The sequence below is a fragment of the Rhea americana genome, unplaced genomic scaffold (assembly GCF_003343005.1).
Source record: "Rhea americana isolate MKP2758 unplaced genomic scaffold, rheAme1 scaffold_11, whole genome shotgun sequence".
In the NCBI taxonomy this organism is placed as follows: domain Eukaryota; kingdom Metazoa; phylum Chordata; class Aves; order Rheiformes; family Rheidae; genus Rhea; species Rhea americana.
Genome location: NW_028185150.1, coordinates 4,318,755 through 4,332,060, shown reverse-complemented (window position 1 = coordinate 4,332,060; position 13,306 = coordinate 4,318,755). Strand labels below are relative to the sequence as shown.

The window sequence follows — 13,306 nt, the reverse complement described above, 5'->3', positions numbered from 1 at the left end:
AGTGTAGGACAATGGGGAATCTTTAATTTTCTGCAGCAGATCACTGTTTAAGGCTTCTCTTTAAAAATGTACTTGTGGAAATACTGGTAACACAGGTAATGTGAAAAAGAAAAAAGCCCTCATTCCTCTAATTTTCAAGGTTTCAGAAGCATAGTTCCACAATCATACATGTCAGTCAAAAGATAGAATAACTTTTAAAACACTGTGTTTCTGTGTTGTACAAATTATTGGCAGTATGAGGATCTGTGTAGCACACAGATGTGGCAGGGAAATTTCTGGTGGTTGTGCCAAAAGTGGAAATGCCAGCAACTGTTTGCGGGACAAGGAGGGCAGAAAATTTGTTAATCCAAAAACAGACATTACCCTTTTATGTGTGGTTGCTCCTCATCTACTGAGTCAGGTTTGTTTTGGGGCTGATCGCTCTCAATATTGATGTATTCATCCTCCTGGAAAACAGATCAGCACCGACACTGTGAACGTGTTTGTTCAGCAACATTGGAAAGAACAGATTCCCGTGGGCAGACGGCTGGTGCTGCCTCGCGGCTTTCCCTTCCACGCCGCTCACCCGGCTCCAGCTCGCCTCTCCGGCACCAGAGCCGGCATTGTTAAAATTTATGGAGAATGGTTGCATTTTTTTTAATATTGTTCAAAAAAATTCAAATGAGCCAACTAATCTATTCCAAAGAAAAATTACTAAGCAAAGGCTTTTGTTGCAGCAATCTTTCGAGAGTTAGCATCTGTGGGCTTTGCAGCAGAAACTTGAAATTTGGCCAGATGGCCTGTTTTCATCAGGAATGTACCTTTTTGCAGCCACAATCCACCTAGATCTGACRGTATTGAAAATTTAGGAAAAATCACAGCTTAATCTACTCCATGTAAGCATGTCTAAAATTTAACCATTTTAATTTGCTGCAGGTTTTGCGTGTGTGGAGCCTGCTTGGAGGTCTTGCAGCTTGTGCCTACAGAGCAAGTCAGAGTGTGCAGTCTTTCTGTGTGGCCTCTCTGCACCTGGCAAAAAGTAATGGATGTATTTTTTTTYCCATAACCTGTAACTCCTGTTGTTAGGGAAATCAGTCATTTCTCCTCTTGTTCCTGGTTACTCATTTTAGGTTTGTAATCTTACCCTGCACTATGTATATGTAGTCTAATACAGTAGTTTGTCTTGATGTTGTGCCAAATGCCTGATCTATCTTTGAAGTTCAACCACTGCCCTTGTTCAGAACAAGGGTCCTCTTAAGCCGTTTGGCAATGTGCAACATTTGCAGTACAGATGCAAAAAAGAGTCTGCCTTACCTCACCTTGAATTACTTCCCATGCTCCCATTCCCAATAATTGACTATGTGGGTGAACGGTGGGCGATGACTTCCACAGTCCACCTTCTGTGGACCTTACTCTTCACTGCAGGGTTCTTTGGGGGCACCAGGAGGTGGCCAGGGGCCTGGGAGCACTAACTGTTGGCATTCTTTGGCATTTGAAAATAACAGATTAACTGATTTTTGCCTTATTGGAAGTGCCGTCGCTGCTTGCTCTGTGTGCCTTGCTGCTTCAGCATGTTGTTTTAACACTGAAATGGAGCAGCACGACCAGTTGTGTGCTATGCCATGTGTGGCTGTAGACTACATCGTGACTGTGTATACTGCGCAAGCTGTATATTCCTAAGCGCATATTGAGCCATTTTTGACTATATGGTACTATTTAGACAGAAAATGGTCTGATTTGGCCAACTATTTGGAGCAGTTCCACGTTAGGTGAGTTTAGATTTTTCTGTGTTATTGTTTACGCTAACCGTATTCCTAAAATGGCTTCATAAATCAAGATGTGTCATAGGCATGTCTAAAACCCTTCCTTTCAGTTTGGCTTTTCTGCTGGTGTACATTACAGACTCTGCTGAAAGGCCTGGAATGTCCTAAATTGGTTTCTAGTGGGAGATTTGAAAAGAAACAGCTCAAAGGCAAAACTAACAAAGGAAGGAAACATGGCCAGGAATTGAGGTGGCAAGTAGGAATTTGTACATAGAGGCTGCTGTTTATTCTTTGAGAAAGTACAGCACRATGCAGAGAGGAACTTGTGCCTGCGACAGGATAAGAGGCAATGGGCAGAAATTGAAGCACAGGAAGTTCTGCCTGACCATGAGGGGGAATTTCCTCCTTGTGAGAGTGACGGAGCASTGGACCAGGTTGCCCAGAGAGGTTGTGGAGTCTCCTTCTCTGGAGACCTTCAAGGCCCACCTGGATGCAACCCTGTCTAACATGCTCTAGGTGACCCTGCTTGAGCAGGGAGGCTGGACTAGATGATCTCCAGAGGTCCCTTCCAACCTTACCGATTCTGTGATTCTGTGAAATCTCTCAGTCCTGATAATTTAAGTGTTCAGAAGGGGGAGAGAGTTGACTTGGTGGAGCTGCACTGTAAGTTATGGCTATATTGTCCCTAGACTTAATTTCTTTCTCGTTGCTATTAGCGGAAATAAAGTAAATCTGAAATGCAGATGCTGCTGCCTACTGAATTGCTAGTGTTTTTTGTAGTTACCAAAGCCTCTCCCCAGCAGCTGTAGGAGGTGGACTTCTCTCTTGAGGGACAATGGGTGCTGATGGCATCAGAGTACCACTTTTTCCCAAGCTTATATTGGGGCTCTATTGCATCTCAGCCCTTCTCTCAGATGTTTGAATCTGTAGGTGCAGAAATCTCAAGGCTACCTGATAAACCAGGAGCAGATGGGCCACTGGGTGGAAGACATGTGCCTCCAAACTCTCAGGTGGCTGTGACCATCTCTGGCACCATTTTCTTGCTACAGATGGCACCTCAAAATCCATGGCCTTTGCTGGCTCATCAGAATTTGGAAGGGTATCTCCAAAATAGGGTATGACGTGATTTTACACTGCATGTAAAACTTCTTGGAGCAATAAACAGGAGAATACGCTATGCAGTACATCTTAGGCTATCCAAGCTTAACTTCCCTGCTCTTTGAATTTGTGCAATACATTACTTCAATATATTTTCCAGGTGCAGAAAGCTGGGGAAAAGATTATTTTCAAAGAGTTTATATGAAGAATATAACCTATTTCTTTGTTTTGATTCAATGTAAACAGTACCAATCCATGGTTTTTCACTTTATTGACTATGTATTCAAATACACCTAGAGCGTTACTGCTACTGTTTCATTGTCACAACTGCTTTCCTCCTTCTATATAAAGAAAGAGTTAAGAAAATCTGAACTCAAATGCCACTTTCTGTCTGATGTGGATACATAAAGGAAGGAGGACCTGGATAAAAACTCAATGCAATCACAGAATCAGTAAGGTTGGAAGGGACCTCTGGAGATCTCTCGAAGATTTCCTCATGCTGGTTCCACTGGGGCTTGAACCCAGCACCTTCAGTATGTAAAGCAGATGTGATAACTACTACACTATCCCTCTACCCTTTCTTCTCATTTTTTCTTTGGCCAAATACGATGCCAGCTCTGGTTCTTGAGCTGTGTTGCAATTTCTGGAGACTGACCTGAGGGCTGTGTGGAGCACAGGGACTTCTGCCATTGGGACATAAAGTCTGTTCTGGTCTGCTCCAGAGCCCCAAAATAAATGCTGCTGCCTCTGGCCATGACGCATCTGAGAATTTCTTGGTGTGGATATGCATATCTCGAGTGCATTTGCACAAAGTACTGGCTGAACACTTTGTTAAACCCTTTTTTTTCAGAGAGTGGTATTTTTTATTAAAATTAAAATTTTCATTGACTGTGACTTATTTTCTATTTTCAACAGCCTCCAACTGTTCTGACAGTCCTTATATTCTTTCTCTTTTGATGTTTTTCTTGATATTCGACACTGTCTGCCACTTTCCTCTCCTAGGATCTCAGATCCCAGTTCACTTTCCAGGAGAGCATATTGGAAGTAGCCTGAGTGATCTTTTCCTGAGTGATTCTGTCCTTTGTTGTAAATCCACGATCATGCTGGCTTGGAGGAAACCAGGAAGAGAGCAGAGGCATTCCTAGTGAAGAACTAATGCCTTTTGGATGAATGATTACTGCCTTAATTTGAACAAGTATTTAGTAAGTATTTATGTCCTATCTGAAAGCTGGCATCACTAAAATCAGTGTTGCCAGGTCTTCTATGAGAAAATGCTTCCATGTCAACTCCTTTGACCATCATTTCTGATGCCTCTTTTGTCTCTTGCTTGAAGCCATTATGACATCATAAAATACTTTTCTGAGTCCTATGTGTCCTGTCAATTTTCATTTTTCTTTTTTTATTAATAGATTTTTGAGAACAGAATTGGCTTCCCTGTCAGTTTATGAATTTTGAATCAGATTTGGATTTTGTTAAATTAACTGTCTTGGATGTATTATCAAAACTCATCACTTACATTGAATTTGCAATACCGAATTTAAGCAAGATTATTCCAGTAATTGTATATTTTTCACTTGTCAGAAGAAAAAAAGAAAAACTCACCTTATTAGCATGCACAGTTTTCTCATTTTGTGAATTTTTGTTTCTCTGTGAATTGTTCCTAGGACTTGCTTGATATAGAACATCCACATCCTCGCTGTCATTCTGGAATGTGACAAGATCAAAAATTGTATCCGTTCAAATCAAGATCTAAAAGCCTCTTTCATGTGCGTTAGAAACTCATTTATATTACGATTTTTGTGCTTCCATGTTTCACTTTACTAATATGGAAGAGCTCGAAAGTCAGTGTACAAAACTTGAGCATTGCAGTCCCACCACTATGAAACAAAGCTTCCTCACTCAAGGATGGTGCTCCACTAATGTGGACCTACTGTTTTCCAGGAGACTGGTTTAATGAGTTTACAGACAATCATCCTGGCAATGGCAAAACTATACCCTTTGGGGCTTTGCCTTGTTGTTAGCAGCTTTGTTCAAGAAAATGCCATCTAGTAATGCTTTTGGAGTAAAAGTGTTGTTTTTTTGTTTGTTTGTTTGTTTTTCTTTCTTTTTCTATTTTCCCCCCCCTTTTTATTTATTTTTTTTTTGAATATGTAGTTCTACTGCTTCTGGAATTAAAACCCTGGGAGTATCTGTAAAGATAGCATTTAGCTTTGTCACATTAAGCTTCTGTGCTAGCCCTTTTAATGGAGTAAGCTTCTGTGCTAGCCCTTTTAATGGAGTGCGTTAGGAGTTGCACTTTTCTGTTAGACATAACTGACCACTATTTCTACAATTTTTTTTCTTAAGATGAGCTTTTTTGTTCCTTAATTCTTTGAAGAAGACATTACTTCTTTTTAATGATCCTTTAATGACTGTTTCTTATTTTGGTTTGGTGAGAAAGCTGCTTGAACAAAATGTTAGAGAAGTAATTTCCCCAATTGATATAAATATTTCATATTTCAACAGTTTCTTATAGCATCAATTACAGTATGGTCTTTTCACTGACTTTTATTACCTACAATATTTCATTATTTGCATGATAATGGTACCRGTGAATTAGTCATCTAAAATCAGATATCTAAGCCACCTAGGATAATGAACATTTGCAAATGAATGATACAAAATAGGCTTAATCATAATAAAGAATGATAAAGGTGGAAATAAGCAATATTAATAGACATAAACTAAATGTTGCCCTTTAATGGAAATATGAGTTTAGAAGCAATGAGAGTCCTTTTCAGAAACAGATTAAGATTAAAGATTGTGACTTCAATCTTGACMAAAAAAAAAACTGTTTTGGTAAAGCTGTTTGTAGGATCGTATTTATCTGAGAGAAAAAAAAAAAGAAAGATTCACAAGTAGCTGTTGGTTACCGCCTTGATAAAAGCAGATGTCAGTTTCTTTTCCTTAACCTAAGAGTGTCTTTATATTCCCTTAGGAAGAAAGTATTTCTTCTTGAGAAAGCACCTCTGTTAGTAGTCTGCCTTTTAACRATGCTATCTCAAGAGTTTACTACAAATGTCCCTACAATCCACAGTTGAAACCTCTAATAAACAGTCCATAAGATACAAAAACAACAATAACAAGAAAGAACAAACTCAAGAAGCTATGCTCAGTTGTAGCACTGTTACACAGTATCTTATAAGTACTCCACAGGATGAAGTTCTGTAACTGACATCCACGCCTACACATAGTTTCTTTGAAGATTTCTATGCTTGTTGCACAATGAGTAAAAGCAGAGACTTCTTAGGAGTTTTCTTTGTGAACATGGGGAAACACAGCAAACACACCAASTGCATTTTGCTAGCAACAGAAGCATACAATAATTTATGTTGGAATTGACCCCTAGAAAACATCTTGTCCAACATGCTGCTCAACCACAATAATCACAGAATCAGTAAGGCTGGAAGGGACCTCTGGAGATCACCTAGTCCAACCCCCCTGCTCAAGCAGGGTCACCTAGAGCATGTTAGACAGGGTTGCATCCAGGTGGGCCTTGAAGGTCTCCAGAAAAGGAGACTCCACAACCTCTCTGGGCAACCTGGTCCAGTGCTCCGTCACTCTCACAGGGAAGAAATTCCCCCTCACGGTCAGGCAGAACTTCCTGTGCTTCAATTTCTGCCCATTGCCTCTTGTCCTGTCACTGGTCATCACTGAAAAGAGTCAGGCCCCATCTTCCTGACACTCTCCCATTACACARGATTTTGATGCAGAGAGTAATTGTAAGACACGAGTGGATGAGTTATGTAACGGAAAATCAGCAAGAGCATTCAGGAATTGCTGGAACTCTAAAAACCCATGCTTGCAGAATGGTAGATTTGTGTTATTTTCTGCAAAAATTTGTGTTATTTTCAGCCAATCTCACTCCATTATGACATATTCCAATATTGATGATAAGTTTACTGAAGTGAGAGACAATTTGCTGACTAAAACAGTCTTTACACTAGTCCTATGAAGCTGAGTATTTTCATGTATTTTGCAGGTGATTTTTCACGGACAGTCTCATCATCCTTCTTTTTACATTGTGGTGTTTTGCTCAGTGGAAATGCATGCAAAGAGTTTCTTCTTCTTACCAGAACAACAACATKCAGGCAACAATTTAAAACTGCTGGTTGCTTTTTCCTACTTTTCTTTTAGTTTGTGGAAAAAGCTCCGTAATAAAATGCCAAACTATCTGTGCTTACCATTTACCTAAGCCCCTAGAGATGGCAGAAAAGCTTCTCCTACATTTGGTTCTTGTGTCCTGCCTGGAAATCTTTGCAGGAGGAAGCGTTGCAGCAGAAAGCTTAACCCCCAGGCAATACAGTCAGCTAACTGTCTTAAGACCACAGACCAGACCCAGCAACGTGCCAAGTTGCTGCTAAACCTGCTCAATCCCCAGTGACCTAAGCAAGCAGGAACTTAAAATGAGAAAAGCTTGGATGGGAAGAACTTCCTCCCTTTAAGATGTGTGAGAAGGATTACAGAACTGATCTGTTTACTTGCAGTGTTGGTGATACAATAGCGTTAAGCAGTGGAGCTTCTGCTTTCACACTCCATTTGCTGTACTTTTACTCATCAGTTTTGCACTTAGTTGATTAAATGGCAAGGGTGTGGAGCTAGACTGTATTTATAAGCAAAGTGTTTCTTCACTGTTTGCTTGTTTTCCTATAGAGCAGGAGTTCACCTGCCAACTCTTTTTGCGTAACTACAGTCTTTGAACTTTCCTTCTATTTCCTCCCTGGGTTTTGAAGGAGAAGAATTAGTTTTACAAAGTGAGCATTACTGTTACTGCTGATTTTCAGTTGTACATTTTACAACAGCATCCTTGCTAGAACAGATGGTTTTCCAGCCACTTCCATTCGGTGATGAAAACAGATCGGCTGTTTGAAAACAGAGCACCCGGCAACAGCTTAAACTGCTGTGGTGGAAGGATTAATACATTAATTCTGGAGAGAGGTGTCAAGGAAAACAGATACTCCAAAGGAAAACTGTGTTTTAAACCACCTGATTGGATTTCATGGGTTTCATTCAGTCAATTGAAACGAAGCTATCTGATTTACAGTTCAAAAATTTCCTATTTTTTAATATTCTGTCCAACTGAAAATCATTTATTTAAGCTTCCCCCCCCTGCAATGTGCTATCTTTTGTTAACCAGAGTGTCATGATTCTGAAGGAGTTAAAATACAAGTTAAATACTGAGGAGGAATTTTTTTGATCAATAATCATAAAGTTCATAAATTCCTGCCAAGTGATAACATTCAGTATGCAGGGTCAACACTGCTGGGGAGGAGGGACAAATGTTCTTTGCTTTTGTGTTAAATTGAAGTAAATAAGCTGTAGAGACAGCATGTAAAGAAAATATATTGACAGTTTTAAGTTCAACTGGTTAACTCTTCATGAGGTGTTTGTGATTGCAAATTAGGCTCACTCACCTCTAATGTTTTCTTTAAAAGCTTAAGTTGTTGATGTTAAGCCAATGTTAAGATATCCCGAAATGCAGGATGAGCAAGTCAGAATGATAGTCTGGCAKAAGATGGCCTTAAAAAAAGCAGTAGGAAAGCTTTCTGAGAAAACAAAATGTATGAAAGGCAGAAAGTAAAATCTGGAGAAACTGAAACAGAAAAAAAAAACTGTGCATTTTTGCTAAGATAACAAGGAGTCCATGACCTCTCTAGTTGTGGCATTCAAAACATCTTTTGACAGCATGTAGTAACCCAAGGAGGATGACAAGCACAAAAATCCTGAAAATGGTTCTCACAAGGAGTATTTACTCTGGCTGAGCAAAAAAAAAAAAAAAAAAGAACCTACAGGTATGCTCCACTTTATTTCCTGTAAGAGATTGAGTAGTATGTGACAGTAGGAAAAAAAAAGAAAGAAAGAAAAAAAGAAAATTTAAAATGGTTTTGGAAAACAAGCCTGTCTTCAGAAGGCAAAAAAAAAAAAAAAACAGAACCTACAGGTATGCTCCACTTTATTTCCTGTAAGAGATTGAGTAGTATGTGACAGTAGGAAAAAAAAAGAAAGAAAGAAAAAAAGAAAATTTAAAATGGTTTTGGAAAACAAGCCTGTCTTCAGAAGGCAAATTTGGGAACTGTGAGAAAGGACTGTATACTTTCCTCACTGGATCTGCTGAAGGAATACAGTGCAATGCTTCATAATTTCAAAGGAACTTTACAGCAGTGATTTCCATGAGAAATTCTTAATAGCATATATACTTTTAATTAACCAGTCAGAAATAGCTAGTAAGCTGTGAAGCAGGGAGAAAAACAGAGATGGGGTTGGGGGGAAAGGCATTTTGAAGGGTATATTAGCTTGTTTGGGGGGAGTGTAGTGTGAAAGTCGCATGTTACGGCCATACCTGTGTTCTTACGCAGAACAGATAAAAGGTAGAGTTTCAAAGGGGACCAACCATTCTCTGGGTCAACTTCTTGAGAGCTCACAGTGCTTTGCTACAGTAACCGCTTCTGACTGCTTAATGCACCATAACACTGACAACGAGAGTTCAGGGAATAATAAATATTTATTAGCTCTTATCTGCACTTTGCATTTTACTTAGTTTATATTTTAACTCTGAGTTCCTTTTAAAAGTCAGTCCTGAGTATTTTCTCTGCCCTGCTATTTCCTTTTATGAGGCAGGTCTTACCATTCCTTGAGTGATAAGTGTGACTTCTTGTTTAATGTCATCATTAGCAGAGATCTGAATCTGCAGAGCCGATTAGGTAAAACCTCCACATCTTAAACGAGGACTAAACACAAGCTAGGTTAATCCAACTGCAGTTTTGGAGTTTCTGTTAGTGTTGTAGGGTTTCCCAAATAGGAAATCCTGTGGACAACTATTGCAATGCACCACCAGGGAGGCGATAGCCAAACTGCACTGAAAGCAAAAGGCACAGCAGTTTCTCCATGTATTATGTACAATATTGCAGATATAGGCACAGTATACTGCCTTGGCATGCACACACTTAATATGAACAGGCCTCTAAACAGTGATGAGACTAAGTGGATAGCATACCTTGTAATGATTTAGTTACCTTACATTTTGTCATGTATTTAGGGGAATAAAAATAGTAAAAATGTGAATGTCTTGGTAGAAACAGTGCTAATCTGCTAATTCTAGCTGGAGGTAACAACCAAAGCAGGTAATTTTAGCATATGTTTTATATTACATATCTTCTTAAAATCAATGCAACTACTCATTGTAATGCACCAACCTCATTCTTCTTGTATACTTTAGAGTGGCTGCTAGTAACTGAGCTCTCCCTAACATCAGACAATGATATTTAGAGCTGTACATTTGGATTTTGTTGTCTGCTTTCTTTTGAGAYCCAGTAAGCTGTAAAGGAGGTAAGGAAGTTGCTTCTGAGTCTCCCAGATACTGGCATTATCCAAAGACAATAATATGGGACCTGCAGTTTTTGAGGTTATTCCTCTGAACAGCTCTAGTGGCACCTGTGCAGCATGCGAAAGAGTAGGAGGTATTTTGTAGGATCAAAAATTAAAAAAATGTAATTGAGGGCTTTAGTAGAAATCAATACTATGCAGATGGACAGCACATCTTCTTTGAAAAATAACACTKAATAACTAATTTCTGAGAGCCTACTACAGTCCAGATGAAAAAGATTTATGCTTCTGTGGTGCAGAGGCTATCCTGTTGCATCATAAAAAGGTGTGTGTGTTTTAGTATCTATAGCCAATGTGAAAGCTGGAAAGAGCTCAAGACGTTATTCTCCTTTGAATATTGGTATGAACAGGCAAGAAGACGATTACTATGTATTAGTAATTATGATTGTAATTAGTAAATATGATTATCTCTTCATCCTGTTTGGTTTTCTCCACAACAGCAGGCACGATGCCTTCCTGGTATAATACAACTTTGATAAGATCCTTAACCCATCACTAGTTAGCACTGAGCTGCTTTGCATAACACTGAGAGCTGTGTTATTTACTTTGTAAAACAAACTACCTAACTTGCGTTTACTTTATCCCTGATTTATGTATTTTTTTTCTATCACTTTGTAGTTTAATCATTAAACAGCTCAGGTACATCTGAAGGTACATTTAGARTGCAATCCCACACAGCCATTTAAAATGACTTTAATTCCTTTCCAGAACATTTCTATATTTTATCATTTAGGGAAGATTAGTTGCTTAGTACCTGAGCAATGAAGAAGAAAATACCAGATGACACCATGCCTTGGAATAAAAAAAAAAAAAAAAAGTGTTTGTTCTTCATGTAACAAAAGCTTGAGTACAAGAAAATGGCAAGAGTTGATGAGATTTTTTTATTCTCTGCGGCTTCTACTATGATTTGGTTTTATATATGCAGAAAGTTATTTATTTTCTTCTACTCATCTTCTTGAGGGAATCATTTATTTGTTGAGTCAGAGATAGACTACATAACTATTTATGTGGATATTCCCTTCTGGTGCTTCTGGGAAAAAAGCAACCAGAAAACTTGCCTCAAGCCCCCAATTCCACCATTGCCCAGTCTCAGTGATTCAGCATTTGATTTATTTCCTAGGGGACTTAGAGGTTCTGTCACTTTCAGGGCTGGGCAGGAGGTGAAGTGCCTGATTCCCTGCACATTGCCTAGGTGAGCTAGATACATAAAAGAGGGGATGAAGCACTGTCACCGTACTATATTTCATGGAGATTACTGCGGAAAGAGGTGATATTTAAATTCAGACCATCCAACAGCATGAGGCACCTAGCCTTTGCAGCTAGAAAGGTGCTTTTCTACTCTGCAGGGTTGTAGGCACAGACTTTGGGAGTTGACTGCCATGTCTTAGGCACCTATTTCATGCGCAGATGCAACTAGGTTGAAGCCCTCTCAGATCTCCTTCCCCTGGACTGAGGTAGGCCCAAGTTCAAATTGCTGCTCTGAAGCTGCAGTGTGATGAGTGTGCTCTGATTACCCTGAGATCGGCCCAGTCATTGGACTGTTATGTTATCTCTGAGCTATCTTTGTCTCCCCTTGAAGCTGTCCCACTTTGCATGAATTATTAACTATTGCCTGGAGTAGGGACTTGACCCTACATCTCTTGCCTTCCGCAAATATTCCCTAACCAGCAGATTATCAAATCAGTCTTGCCCTTGCMTGTCTCTAGACAAATGAATACTGAATTCTTGATATAGAGTGTTTGGATATCACTGTTGTTCCATGATATGCTGGATGCTTAGTGGCTCCACAAACATCTGCCTTATTTGAGCAATGGCAARTATGGAGAAAAGATTTGCCCCCGTGTGCTTATATGACTATTTTCCTTATATTGGTAATACATGTTGCTTTGACGAGATAGATGTCTGCTGGATACCAATGGCCTCCCATTCAACAGAACTGTAAATTAGCAATCCTCAGGAAGAGCAGCCACTGACACAGCTGTTCAGTGCAGACTGGATAAATAGATGTGTTAGTAGTGAGACCCACTGGCCTGGGGATTATTACTGAGTCAGGAGACTTTTCAAAGATACCAATATACTTGGGAGCAGCAGAAGGCAGTAAAAGGAGCCTATTCATAAATGTGTCAATTGTGCTCCGGCTTTTTGTACAAGAGGCTTGGTAGTTTGGCAGGACATCAGTACAAAACGTGCAGGGTGGTGCAAAAGATCTGCGGGCTAAAGCTGAAATTGCTTTCTTTGTTCATATGCTGAACTAGAGCATTGTTTGCAGTTTCTTAGTCCTTCCTCCTTCCTTNAAAAAAAAAAAAAAAAAAAAAAAAAAAAAAAAAAAGGAGAGAGAGAAGAAAAAAGAAAGAAAATGGAAACGAGCTTACCTGGAAGGCCAAATTGTGCACTCCTGAATAGTCATGGGCAGTCTCCTTCAGCTCCATGTGCCTAGCATGGGAAGGAGAGATTGGGGTGTTTGTCACAAGCTACCTGTGGCACAGGACACCAGCAGCCAGTATCTGGTTAATTCATCCACAGGATCAGTGCCTACTACTTGAGGTTTGGTTAGCTGGAGGCAYTCTCAGGTTGCTCTCACCCTTCCGTGGCTCCACCTTCTCGCTCCCCTGGAACAGCCCCTTTTGGCCCGCTGGGAGAGTGGATTGAATGTTTCCTCAGAGAAGAGGGGAGGATTTCAGCATGCCCCCAAAGGCATGTATCTCGCTAGGCTAGCCCAAACGCAAATATGTGTTTTACAGGACTTCTGGTTCTCCTGCCTCGCTCGGGGCAGAGGGAAGCAAGAAGTGAATGGAAACCTCCATCCAGATCTTTGGGAAGTCACCACAGTTTTTTCTCTCTCTCTCTCTCTCTCTTTTTTTTTTTTTTTTTTTTTTTTTTTTTTTTTTAGCTATTCTCAAGCTACCACTTCTGTTTTATCACTGCTCAGCTTTTATAGTTGTTATAGGAACACCATCGAGCAAAGGAAAACAGAAAAAAAGGAGCAACTACCAAGCCTCGAACAATATCTGTTTTGCATTTTTGGTTAACATGCTAAGTCTCAT

General features: G+C 39.8%; 1 protein-coding gene across 1 annotated transcript in view; it reads right to left on the bottom strand.

The window, feature by feature from the left end:
• The window catches only part of SLC28A3 (solute carrier family 28 member 3), a 37,958-nt gene extending 25,267 nt beyond the window's left edge, over positions 1-12,691 (bottom strand). The window contains exons 1-3 of the mRNA XM_085312415.1: positions 12,635-12,691; positions 4,443-4,544; positions 364-446 (exon numbers count right to left, since the gene is read on the bottom strand). Coding sequence (XP_085168541.1) covers positions 364-446; positions 4,443-4,544; positions 12,635-12,691 — 242 coding nt within the window. The remainder of the gene's footprint in view (positions 1-363; positions 447-4,442; positions 4,545-12,634) is intronic.
• Positions 12,692-13,306: the final 615 nt, after the last annotated feature.